This window comes from Cebus imitator, unplaced genomic scaffold, assembly GCF_001604975.1.
Source record: "Cebus imitator isolate Cc_AM_T3 unplaced genomic scaffold, Cebus_imitator-1.0 Scaffold34, whole genome shotgun sequence".
NCBI classification, from domain to species: domain Eukaryota; kingdom Metazoa; phylum Chordata; class Mammalia; order Primates; family Cebidae; genus Cebus; species Cebus imitator.
Window position 1 is genome coordinate 1,166,104 of NW_016107349.1, and position 14,196 is coordinate 1,180,299.

At 44.8% G+C, this 14,196-nt stretch overlaps 1 protein-coding gene across 3 annotated transcripts in view; it reads right to left on the reverse strand.

Annotated features, from left to right (window-relative positions):
- The window catches only part of CCM2 (CCM2 scaffold protein), an 80,035-nt gene extending 65,839 nt beyond the window's left edge, over nt 1–14,196 (reverse strand). For 2 of the 3 annotated variants that reach the window (XM_017524583.2, XM_017524585.2), the window contains exon 1: nt 14,020–14,178. In XM_017524583.2, coding sequence (XP_017380072.1) covers nt 14,020–14,049 — 30 coding nt within the window. In that variant the 5' untranslated portion in view covers nt 14,050–14,178. Of the gene's footprint in view, nt 1–14,019 lie in introns of all 3 variants that reach the window. The other variant, XM_017524581.2, reaches the window with a different exon arrangement.

A 14,196-nucleotide genomic window follows, 5' to 3' on the forward strand; every position in this document is an offset into this window, starting at 1 on the left:
TCCTGAAACTGATAAGCAACTTCAGTAAAGTCTCAGGATACAAAATCAATGTGCAAAAATCACAAGCATTCCTATACACCAATAACAGACTTAAAGAGAGCCAAATCAAGAACGAACTGCCATTCACAATTGCTACAAAGAGAATAAATTACCTAGGAATACAACTAACAAGGAACATAAAGGACCTCTTCAAGGAGAACTACAAACCACTGCTCAACGAAATAAGAGAGGACGCAAACAGATGGAGAAACATTCCATGTTCATGGTTAGGAAGCATCAATGTTGTGAAAATGGCCATACTGCCCAAAGTAATTTACAGATTCAAAGCTATCCCCATCAAGCTACCATTGACCTTCTTCACAGAACTGGAAAAAACCACCTTAAACTTCATATGGAACCAAAAGAGAGCCCACATAGCCAAGTCAATTCTAAGCAAAAAGAACAAAGTGAGAGGCATCACACTACCAAACTTCAAACTATACTACAAGGCTACAGCTATCAAAACAGCATGGTACTGGTACCAAAACAGAGATATATACCAATGGAACAGAACAGAGGCCTTGGAGGCAACACAACACATCTACAACCATCTCATCTTTGACAAACCTAACAAAAACAAGCAATGGGGAAAGGAGTCCCTGTTTAATAAATGGTGTTGGGAAAAATGGCTAGCCATGTGCAGAAAGCAGAACCTGGACCCCTTCCTGACACCTTACACTAAAATTAACTCCAGGTGGATTAAAGACTTAAACATAAGACCTAACGCCATAAAAACCCTAGAAGAAAATCTAGGCAAAACCATTCAGGACATAGGCCTAGGCAAGGACTTCATGACCAAAAAACCAAAAGCATTGGCAAAAGCCAAAATAGACCAATGGGACCTAATCAAACTCCACAGCTTCTGCACAGCAAAAGAAACAGTAATTAGAGTGAATCGGCAACCAACAGAATGGGAAAAAATTTTTGCAGTCTACCCATCTGACAAAGGGCTGACATCCAGAATCTACAAAGAACTAAAACAGATTTACAAGAAAAAAACAAATAAGCCCATTCAAAAGTGGGCAAAGGATATGAACAGATGCTTTAAAAAAGAAGACATACATGATGTCAACAAACATATGAATAAATGCTCATCATCACTGGTCATTAAAGAAATGCAACTCAAAACCACATTGAGATACCATCTCACACCAGTTAGAATGGCGATCATTAAAAAATCTGGAGACAACAGATGCTGGAGAAGATGTGGAGAAACAGGAACAGTTTTACACTGTCGGTGGTAGTGTAAATTAGTTCAACCATTGTGGAAGACGGTGTGGTGATTCCTCAAGGACCTAGAAATAGAAATTCCATTTGACCCAGCAATCCCATTACTGGGTATATACCCAAAGGATTATAAATAGCTCTACTATAAGGACACATGCACACGAATGTTCATTGCAGCACTGTTTACAATAGCAAAGACCTGGAACCAACCCAAATGCCCATCGATGATAGACTGGACAGGGAAAATGTGGCACATATACACCATGGAATATTATGCAGCCATCAAAGACGATGAGTTCATGTCCTTTGTAGGGACATGGATGAACCTGGAAACCATAATTCTCAGGAAACTGACACAAGAACAGAAAATCAAACACCGCAGGTTCTCACTCATAGGTGGGTGTTGAACAATGAGAACACATGGACACAGGGAGGGGAGCATCACACACTGGGGTCTGTTGGGGGGAAACGGGGGAGGGACAGCAGGGGGTGGGGAGTTGGGGAGAGAAAGCATGGGGGAAAATGCCAGATATAGGTGAAGGGGAGGAAGGCAGCAAATCACGCTTCCATGTGTGTACCTATGCAACAATCTCGCATGTTCTTCACATGTACCCCAAAATCTAAAATGCAATTAAAAAAAAAAAAAAAGAAAGTGGGGTAGCTGGGTGTGGCTTGCTCATGCCTGTAACCCCAGCTTCTCAGGAGACTGAGGTTGGAGGATTACTGAGGCCAGGATCTTGAGACCAGCTGGGCAACACAGTGAGACCCCCATCTCTTAAAAAATAAAATAAAATACAATAAAGCACACACATGTATTCCCAGCTACCTGGGAGACTGAGGCAGAAGATCGCTTGAGCCTAAGAGTTCAAGAGTGCAATCAATTATTATTGTGCTACTGCTCTGGTGACAGAGCGAGACTCAGTCTCAAAAACAATCAATCAAACAGGACTTGCTCTCACCTGGGCGACAGAGCGAGACTCTAGTAGTTGCTAAAGTCTCTAAAGAAAAAAAGGCGCCAGGTGCTGTGGTTCACGCCTGTAATCCCATCACTTTGGGAGGCCGAGGCGGGTGGATCACGAGGTCAAGAGATCGAGACCATCCTGGTCAACATGGTGAAACCCCATCTACTAAAAATACAAAAAATCAGCTGGGCATGGTGGCGCGTGCCTGTAATCCCAGCTACTCAGGAGGCTGAGGCAGGAGGATTGCCTGAACCGGGGAGGTGGAGGTTGCGGTGAGCCGAGATGGTGCCATTGCACTCCAGCCTGGGTAACAAGAGCGAAACTCCGTCTCAAAAAAAAAAAAGAAAAAAAGGAACACAGTGTGGCTATATTAATATCAGAGAAGAGATTAGGACAAGAAGTGTTACTAGAAAAAAAGACTGTCATTTCATAATAAAAAAGATTCACTTCAAGACATTATGGGCTGGGTACAGTGGCTCACGCCTGTAATCCCAGGACTTTGGGAGGCCAAGGGGGCCGATCACCTGAAGTCAGGGGTTCAAGACCAGGCTGGCTAAAATGATGAAACCCCATCTCTACTAAATATACAAAAATTAGCTGGGTGTGGTAGCGCACAGCTGTAATTCCAGCTACTTAGAAGGCTGAGACAGAAGAATAGCTTCAACTCAGAGACAGAGGTTGCAGTGAGCCAAAATCTCGCCACTGCACTCCAGCCTGGATGACAAGAGCAAGCCTCCATCTTAAAAAAAAAAAAGACATTATGATCCTAAATGTGTATGTACTTAACAACAGAGCTTCAAAATACATGAAGCCAAAAACTAACTACAGGGAAAAACAAATCCAAAATAATAACTAGAGAACTTAACACCCTCTCTCAATAACTGACGGAATAAGCTGGATGCAGTGGCTCATGCCTGTAATCCCAGCACTTCGGGAGGCCACGGTGGCTTTATGCCAGGTATTCAAGACCACCCTGGACAACATACTAAGGCACTGACTCTACAAAAACTTTTTTAAAAATTACCCAGGGCAGAGTGCGATGGCTCACACCTATAATCCCAGCATTTTGAGAGGCCAAGGCAGGCAGATCACTTGAGGTCAAGAATTTGAGATCAGCCTGGCCAACATGTTGAAACCTCATCTCACTAAAAATACAAAAATTAGCCAAGCATAGTGGTGGGCACCAATAATTGCAGCTACCTGGGAGGCTGAGGCAGGAGAATCTCTTGAACCCAGGAGGCAGAGGATATAGTGAGCCAAGATCAAGCCACTGCACCCCAGCCTAGGCAAAAGAGTGAGACTCCATCTCAGTAAATAAATAAATAAAGCAATCATTATAAAATAAAAAATAAAATTTGTAGGCCAGGCGAGGTGGCTGACGCCTGCAATCCCAGTGCTTTGGGAGGCCATGGGGGGGGGGGTGGTGGATCACCTGAGGTCAGGAGTTCAAGACCAGCCTGACCAACATGGACAAATCCCATCTCTATTAAAAATACAAAATTATTTTGTATTTTTTGCCAGGCATGGTGATGCATGCCTGTAATCCCAGCTACCTGAGAGACTGAGGCAGGAGAATCAATTGAACCCAGGAGGCAGAGGTTGCGGTGCGGCAAGATTGCGCCATTGCACTCCAGCCTGGGCAACAAGAGCAAAACCCTGCCTCAAAATAAAAAAATTCAGCAATTCATTATTAGGTATTCCAAAAGAAATGAAAACATGTTCATACAACAACTCATCCACAAATGTTCACAGAAGCTTTTTCAAAATACAAACTAGAAAGAAATTAAATCTCTAACAAATGAATAAACAAATCACAGCATAAACATATAACAAAATATTACTTAGCAACTGATACATGCAGCAACATGGATGAATCTCAAAAACATCATGCTGAGTAAAGTGATCCCTGCACAAAAGAATATATACTATATGAATCCATCTGTATGAAGTTCTAGAATGAATAAAACTAATCTATGCTGGAAAAAAAAAAAATCAAAACAGTAGTACCTTAGGAAAAAGACTTGCTAAAGGGCCTAAGGGAATTTTCTCAGTGATGGTAGGTAATGTTTTATTTCTTGGTAGGGGTTTCAGTTATGTAGGAATATACATTTGTCAAAATTTAGATAATGTTCACTAAAGATATGTATATTTGTCCAGGCACAGCGGCTCACGCCTATAATACCAACACTTTGGCAGGCTGAGACAGAAGGATCGCTTAAGCCCAGGAGTTCACAACCAGCCTGGGCAACACAGCAAGACCGCGTCTCTACAAAAAACAAAAAAAAATTAGCTGGGCATGGTGGCATTCTCATGCAGTCCTAGCTACTCAGGAGGCTGAGATGGGAGGATCATTTGAGTCTGGGAAGTCAAGGCTGCAGTGTGTCGTGATTGCACCACCACACTCTAGTCTACGTGGTGAGAGAGACCCTGTCTTAAAAAACAAACAAACAGTGGGCGTGGTGGCTCATGCCTGTAATCCCAACACTTTGGGAGGCTGAGGTGGGTGGATGACCTGAGGTCAGGAGTTCGAGACCAGCCTAACCAATATGGTGAAACCCCATCTTTAAAAACAAACAAACAAAGTGTACATTTCATTGTTACATAATTTTACATCAAAAGAAAACTGTTAATGTCCATCAAGGAGAGACTGGTGACACAGATACACCATGGAATACTATGCAGCCATAAAAAACAATGAGTTCATGTCCTTTGCAAGGACAGGACATGGATGAAGCTGGAAACCATCATTCTCAGCAAACTAACACAAGAACAGAAAGCCAAACACTGCATGTTCTCACTCATAAATGGGTGTTGAAGAATGAAAACACATGGACACAGGGAGGGGAACATCACACACCAGGGCCTGCTGGGGGTGAGGGACTAGGGGAGGGACAGCACTAGGACAAATACGTAATGTAGATAACGGGCTGATGGATGCAGCAAACCACCATGGTACATGTATACCTATGTAACAAACCTACACGTTCTGCACATGTATCCCAGAACTTAAAGTATAATAATAATAAAAAAAAGAAAGCTATAAGCAAATATTGAACCCTACTTAATGACATGCATGCTGACGTATTTAGATCAAAGTGAAGCAATGTCTGCAATTTACTGGGGAATCCATCAGAAAAATAAAATGGGTTGATGGGTGGGCAGAGTGATAAACAGATGCTAGATATGGGATAAAACAAGTATAGCCAACATTAGTGGCAGAATCTAGGAGGTGGGTGTTCAAGTATTCACTGCAAAATTCTTTCAACCTCGGTGTATTCAAAACTTTTCATAAAAAAATACTGGAGATGGGAGAATGGGCTGGAAAAAGTAGACACAGAGGCTACACATTCCTCTTTCAAGGAAGACGGGCAATACTTGGTAAGAGGAAGAGCCTTAAAATAGAACCTGAACTTGGCCAGGCGCGGTAGCTATGCCTGTAATCCCAACACTTTGGGAGGTCGAAGTGGGCGGATCATGAAGTCAAGAGACCAAGACCATCCTGGCCAACACAGTAAAACCCCATCTCTACTAAAAATACAAAAATTGTTGGGCGTGGTGATACATGCCTGTAGTCCCAGCTACTTGGGAGGCTGAGGCAGGTGAATCGCTTGAACCTGGGAGGCAGAGGTTGCAGTGAGCCGAGATTGCACCACTACACTCCAGCCTGGCAACAAAACAAGACTCTGTCTCAAAAAAAAAAAGAAAGAAAGGAAGGAACCTGAACTCAGCCTGACATTAGATGTGCACAGGTAGGTGGGCTTTGGTTGTAGTCTATACCCAATGAGATGCACCTAATGGCAGTAATAAATCAGCCAGACATAATCAGACCTAGGGCATCTTCTGACATGTGACAGAAAGTCAACATGCACCATAACTGACAGATCTGATCAAGGTATCTCATTAAGAGCTCACGCCTGTAATCCCAGCACTTTGGGAGGCTGAGGCGGGTGGATCACGAGGTCAAGAAATCGAGACCATCCTGGTCAACATGGTGAAACCCCGTCTCTACTAAAACTACAAAAAATTAGCTGGGCATGGTGGCGCATGCCTGTAATCCCAGCTACTCAGGGGGCTGAGGCAGGAGAATTGCCTGAACCCAGGAGGCGGAGGTTGCGGTGAGCCGAGATCGCGCCATTGCACTCCAGCCTGGGTAACAAGAGCGAAACTCCGTCTCAAAAAAAAAAAAAAAAAAAAAAAACAAAAAAAAAAAAAAAAAAAAAAAAAAAAAAAAGAACACGTACCCGACCATGTAAACCAACAAGGGAAACATTCAGTTTCCACGTCTGATCAGAGAGCTCATGGTGACAACACACAGGAAGCAAATTTGATTACTTGAGGAAAAAACCTGCAAGGAATTTTAAACTACAGAATGGACATAAATATTTAAATAAAGGCTTCTCACTTTTTCTTCTCCAAGATACAAGTAACAACATATGTGAAATGGCATCTCCTACTCCTCACTAGGTTTCCCTTAAGAAGAGTACCACCATGGGTTTAGGCTGACCAGTCTTCTCACTTTCAGAAAACTGAAAAACCTCCTTGGGCTACAAGACTCACCACCCTAAGCTGCAAACAAAAGCCCAAATTCCATGTTCCTACTAAGCTTATTAAAGGGGAAAGGGGATCACTTTCATTGTACACACATCTAATGCCTGTGATCAAATGCCCTAATTCTTAACATAATCCAAGCAAAAAATTGTTACTGTTTGGGCACACTTGGGAGAAAACGAAAAATGTCACATTTTTGGCACAGACACAGGGCTAAGGAAAAAATTTCCTATTTCTACTAAAAAAAAAAAAAAAATTGAGTGGTTCCATTGAGAAATCCAAATGTAAACTCCCTCATACCTGCAGAATCATTTCAAGAGCAGCTGCTGTTCTTGACTAAGGGTAAGAAAGCCAAGGAGCACAAAGTGCCCTAACAAAGATCCACTGTCCACAAGGACACAGCGATGCATGCAGAGGACACGGCTGGGCTCACTGCTCCCCCCACAGATCCAGGTACAAAGTCTGTCCCAGGTGAAATGAATGACATCCCTCACTGTGCCAGCTCCCAAAACACCACACACATTCTCCCAACCACAAAGATTGTGCTGTGATTTATGGTCTGCATATAACGCAGTGAAGGTTTTCCTGTCCCTCTGAGAGAGCTCTTCCATACCCATGTTGACCGTGTAGACTTGGTCCTCAGAACTCACCCCAGAGACCCTAAGGCCGCCGGCAGATAATGCCAGAATGACTAGTAACATAAGGCTTGCTACTCTTCTGTCTTGATGAGTTACTACTGCACTCCTATATACAAACAAACTGAACTCCAGGATTTGATTCAAAATCCCCTGGTGCATTAGCCTTCTTTGGCTGCCAAGGCTAAGTACTACAGATTTCAGTGGCTTCCATAATAGAAACTATTCTCTCAGAGTCTAGACGCTGGAATTCCAAGATCAAGGTAAACGCGGGGTGGTTTCTCTTGAGGACTCTCTCCTTGGCTTGCAGATGCCTGCCTTCTCCATATGTCCTCAAATGATCATTTATTTTATTTTATTTTTTTACAGACAGGGTTTCACCATGTTGGTCAGGCTGGTCTTGAACTCCCGACCTCAGGTGATCCGCCCGCCTTGGCCTCCAAAGTGCTTGGATTACAGGCGTGAGCCACCACGCCCTGCCTGATCATTTCTTTATCTCTGTGTCCTAATATCTTCTTATAAGGACATCAGTCAGATTGGATTAGGGCCCACCAAATTATCTTATTTTACCTTTATCACTTCCTTGAAGACTCCATCTCCAGGCCAGGCACAGTGGCTCACACCTGTAATCCCAGCACTCTGGGAGGCCAAGGTGGGTGGATCACAAGGTCAGGAGTTCGAAACCAGCCTGGCCAACACGGTGAAATCCTGTATCTACTAAAAATACAAAAATAGCTGAGCATGGTGGCACATGCCTGTAATCCCAGCTACTCAGGAGGCTAAGGCAGGAGAACTGCTTGAACCCAGGTGGCAGAGGTTGCAGTGAGCTGAGCCACCGCACTCCGGCCTGGGCAACACAGCGAGATTCTGTTTTAAAAAAAAAAGACTCCATCTCCAAATACAGTCACATCCCTGAGGTCCAGGAGGTGAGGGCTTCAGCACATGACTCTGAGGGGACACTATTCAGCGCACAGACAGGAAAACAGGGATGAGGAGAAGGTGCACACGAAACTGACTGCCCACACATGGGTACAGTGGCTTCATTACATGATTTTTTTTTCTTTACATTGCTTTTAAAACTTTCATTAAGGTTTTCCTGATCACTCCTACCAAAGCCTGCGTCCTCCATCTATGCCCAGGCTGCATTTCCTGCTCTGAGGCCACAGGCTCACCTTACACATTTCAGTCTCCAGCATCTGTGTCTGACACCATGAGTGCTAACAAACAGTTTAATGGGACAAATGAATGCATGATGCAGAACACCTCCAATGGCTTCAAGTGCATACAGAACCAACACCAAACTCCCCAGCCCAAGGCCCTCCCAGGACTAGGAGGCCCATTCCACCTCTTCTCTATTTCTGAACTGCAGGACACAGTCCCGGTCCCAACCTGTCTGGAAGTGGCTGCTGCCTGCTCCATGTGTCTTCTGACATCCTATATCTCCCCTTACTCTCTAATTTTAGGTGTAAGTGACTTACTTTCCAAAGTGCAACATCCCTAACCCTCTTCTTGGTACGCTAAGCATGTAACAGGCATGCATGACCAAGTTATCTCATTAAAAACAGGTATCGTACCATGTAAACCAACAAGTAAATAGAGGATGATTTAAACGCTGAACAATTAGATTTATAGGACTTAATCATGACCATGTATTTACACTGCTGAGTGACCAGCAGGGGGCACTGCTGATGGAAATGAAGAAACTGGAAGATCAAGAGTAAGCGCCCGAGTGGGGCAGATTGCAGGTGCCCTTCTCATGTGCAGAGTAGCCCTTCACTGCAATACTACTGCTAAAAGAAATGTTTTGCTTTATACTCTCTTCCTCTGAAAGGATGCTCTGAGCAGCCCTTGAAGGTTCTGATGTGCTTTCTGAATCTAAATTATGACGGAATCTGACCATATATTGAAAATACACACATACATACTATGTAAATGGTAACTCTTCAAAACAGAAGAGTAACCAGTCTTATGGTGCCAATAGTTCTGGCCTCATCTACTGGCTGCCTTAGGTTCTCTGCTGGGCACCTCCTGCCAGGTTCTCCAGCCTCCCGACCCTGACTTACCAAGCTGTCATCCAAAAATCACTGTGATAGCTACCCAAGAGGAAAGATAAAACAAAACACAGCAGGTCCAATTCACCTTCTTAACCCAAGTATGGCTTGTGACAGTTACAGAATTAGTTTAGTGGGTCATGACCACCAGGATTTTTTGTTTGTTTTGAGGCAGAGTCTCACTCTGTCACCCAGGCTGGAGTGCAGTGGCACGATCTTGGCTCACTGCAACCTCCACCACCCGGGTTCAAGCAATTCTCCTGCCTCAGCCTCACAAGTAGCTGGAATTAGAGGCACCCACAACCACACACCAGCTAATTTTTGTGTTTTTCGTAGAGATGGGGTTTCACCATGTTGGCCAGGCTGATTTCAAACTCCTGACCTCAGGTGATCTACCTGCCTCAGCCTCTCAAAGTGCTGGGATTACAGGTGTGAGCCACTGTGCCCAGCCATGACCACCAGTTTTAATGGGAAAAAAAAAAAAAATTAAAAAATCAGACCGTTAAAGTATGGTTCCTTTAAACTTTCACTTCAGTTATACAGACAACACACATTTGTGTCCACATCAGGTCAGCATGGAGAAGGGATGGCTTTCTGGTGCCTGCAGTGACCAAATTTTAAAAGGTGCTGGTCCAATCCAAGCTTTCAGTTCCGCACAGACACCGGTCCAGCAATGACTATAGCAGCTGATAGCTCAGTGTCTGTAACCTAGGGGATCTTTTCCTCTCCAGTTTCTATTATGGAAATTTCCAAAAATACACAAAAGTAGATGGAAGAATGTATAACCATTACAGAAGCATTCAGCTATTCCCTTTATTTCTTCTACTTTTAGTAAAGCAAATCCCAGAAACCAAATTACTTCACCTACAAATATCTCAGCATACATGTCTATCAGATGAGAACTTAATTATCACATCCAACAAAAAAAATTATTATTTAATATCTAGTCCTACATTTCTAGGGAACTTTATAACCCTTTTCTGTTTTTGTTTTTTATTCTTCAGACATGTCTTGCTGTCACTCAGGCGGTGGCACAATCACGGCTCACTGCAGCCTCAACCTCCTGGGCTCAAATGATCTTCCCCCTTCAGCGACCCAAGTAGCTGGAACTATAGGCATGCACTACCATGCTTAGCTAATTTTCTTATTTTTTGTAGAGATAGGGTCTCACTGTGTTACCTAGGCTGGTCTCAAACTCCTGGGCTCAAGTGATCCTCCCACTTCAGCCTCCCAAAGTACAGGGGTTACAGGCATAGCTACTGCACTCAGCCTATAAACTTTTTCTACCTTAAACAATGCAAATAAACTAGATCAATGCAAAAATTTTTAACTTTGTTCAGTGTGAAATCATAGCCACCTGGTGGGGCAACCTAAGACCAGAGGCAGCAGAGAAGCTGAGACCCACAACAAGGTTAAGGCCACAAGACGGCTTTTTTTTGCGGAGGTGGGGAGAGAGGCTGGAGTGCAGTGGCATCTCAACCCATTGCAACCTCTGCCTCCTGGGTTCAAGCGATTCTCCTGCCTCAGCCTCCTGAGTAGCTGGGACTATGGGCATATGCCACCACGCTTAGCTAATTTTTGTATTTTTAGTAGAGATGGAGTTTCACCATATTGGCTAAGCTGGTCTTGAACTTCTAGCTTCAAGTGATCCGCCCGCCTCGGCCTCCCAAAGTGCTAGGATTACAGGCTTAAGCCAACACGCCCAGCCCTGACAAGATGGCTTTTTCAGACTGTGATCTGAGTATAAAAATACACACAGAACCCAGCTTAAGTGTACATCTAAGTTTCTTATGAAAAGGAATTACTTCTTGGCAGAATTGTGCCACAATGAACAGAACACAGGTCCATACTGTAGGTAGGAACCTTATACTCCAAACCCCAAAACAGGACTTGCAGGCTAAAAAGTACCACTCTGCAGACATCAGGACAGAAGGGCAGCCCCAAGTGGTCACTTCTACTCCCCAGGGCCCATGCCTTTAATGGCCAGTGGACTTTTCTGTCAATGCACTCATTCCTTCAGAAGTACCAGGACTGATCCATCTCCCCATCAGCTCCCCGGGGCCACAAACTCTTCCTGCATCCCCATCACCCAGTGAGTTTCATGGGACACAAGAGGGGCTCAACAAACATTTGTTAAATGAACATGGCCCACTTAAGGAAACCCAGGTGTACAATCATCATAACCACATGTGCTGAGGTGGCTTGAGAAAGGGCATTGCTACACCAGGGCCAAATTTCCATGAAACGCACTTCGGTCCCTCAGTTCTCTGCCAACTCACTGATTCCTGCGTCCTGAGGAAAATGGGCCATGGCAGAACAAGCCTGAATCACTACTTGGCAAGACACCAAGACAAGTGTCTGAGACCTAAAACAAAACAAAACAAAACAAAAGGCCCACCTGGGCTCAAGTGATCCTCCTGCTTCAGCCTCGCAAGCAGTTGAAACTACAGGTGAACAACGCTGCATTTTTTTGTAGAGATGGGTCTCTACAAAACAGAAATTTTATTTTTTGTTGCCCATGCTGGTCTCAAACACCACTTGCCTCAGCCTCCCAAAGTGCTGGATTACAATCATGAGCTGCCATGCCCAGCCTAATTCTGCATTTTTTAAAGGAGCTAACTTAGAAGAATTTAAATGTCCAAACTGTACTTTCATAAAACTATTGTCATTACTTCTCCTATTTATGTCTGAATTTGTGTATAAGTTTACAGCAGGTATCTCTTAATTTACCTTAATGAGAATGATTTAGCTACCAAAGTTCTTAAGCTGGAGGTGGCCTCACACTGAATGTGGGAGCCGAGCAGGAGGGTTCTGCCAGCTTGTAACTGGCAGAGTACATGAGGTAAAGTGTGTTAAGTCATGACCTGCAGAAGAATCCATGCCCCAAAGCTCCTTGTCTGGCTTGTCTACAGAAAACAAGCTAAGACAAGTGGCAGAATACAGAAAAAAACCACAAAACTCCTGGCTTAAGCAACTACATAACAATTATCTCCTCTAGTAGAGACAATGAAATTAATAACTAACCTTGTTTATGCGTATATTTTTTCATTGCCCCCAAATGGAAAATTCTTGATAATTTTTACTTTTTTCTCACTTAATTCCAAAAACTCAACAGTCTTACTGCTTCTCTCTCTCTCTCCATATTGCTGGATGTTTCATGCTCTACCAAAGCTGACAGCTCCAGAAAAAAAAAAAAATCACTCAATCCCATCCTTGCCTATCACACACAGGTAGATGAGCCAGGTACTCCTTTAAGTGGTGCACAGTGAGGTCATCAGTACTCAGCGCACTCTTAGATCCCGGCATTCCATAGAACAGATGGTTCAGTTCCCACAAAGCTCAGCATCATCCACAATCGGGCTTGATGGTCCCTGCTAAGCAGTCACTGGGTTTGCACCTCTCCTTTCCAGCTAACTCCTTTTACTCTGCTTGGCTCCGCCCTCTTCTGTGCGCAACGCCCCTGTCTAGTCTAACGCCTGCAGGCTGAATCACTCACTATACTGGGCTACCTTCCAGTCTTAAAACATCTTTGTAGGTAACCGCAAATTATATTATATTGCACCTAAATTAGACATGCATGGTCCTAACATGAAACAATGAGTTAAGAAAGTAGAGAAGCAGCACCACAGGACTCCCTGAAGGCCACGTGGCGACATTCTATTTCAAACAGGACTTTTAAATGGGGCACCTTGTCAAACAAGGTGGTATTTGTCAATTAAAGGACACTGCCCTACGGAGTACAGGGTAGTAAAATCATAGGACTTATCGAGGTCTGCTTTAAACTTGTGGATAAAAGTGAGCACACACACATCAAAAAGAAAATGATACCCAAGACGTGATTATAAAGCATTTATTCGAAAAAGATACATTTTATTAAAATCCATTTTCCACTTTAATTGTAGCTCAATCCACATCGTTTTTCCAGTCTTAAAATGTTTATCAACTACTGTACCCTTTTACTGTAATTAAAGCCACATTTTGTGAAACTACATAAACTGGGGTCTGACTATGAACTATGTCCTAAACTATGTCCTAAACATTGAACTATGTCCTAAATCCCACTGCCAAATGTAGAGTCACTAAAATCAATTAATGGTTTTAGGTCTGAGTGATACTGGACGAGTGAGGTGGCCATGAGGTGAAAGCCACCCTTGCTTTCACTGGATATCCAAAAACGAAGTCCAGTGAGCAGCAAACGTCTCCACGTTAACCACACAGCCCACTGGCTCCAGTTCCAGCCCTGGACAGCTTTCTGGCCCCTCGCCGGGCCCACTTCCTCTGCAGCCCCAGGTCCCGACGCGCAGAGAAGGCCGTCTGGGGCCGAGGTTGGGGCGAGCCGCTGCCCGGGCCGGAGGAAAGGCGCGGCGCTTCCTGCCTGCCCGGCCGCGCAAGCCCACCTGACCATTGTCCGGGGTCTCGCCTGCCCCGCCCCGCCCCGCCCCTCCATCGCGCTGGCCACCCCCGCCCGGGTCGCGAAGAACACCCGCCCACCCGAGCCTGGCTCCCAACACAGCCGCCCGCCGACCCCCGTAGCAGGACGCGCCTGCATACGCTCACCTTCTTGCCCTTCTTGCCCTCCTCTTCCATATCGCCGCGTGCGGCTCCCGCGGCCCGCCCGGCCCGCCCCGGGAGCCCCGCCGCCAGCTGCAGCTACATGCTCGTCCCGGGCCCGCCGCCCCCGCGCTCCAGGGGCCGCCCGCTAGCCGGGCCCCGAAGTCTCCGCCCCAGCCGCGC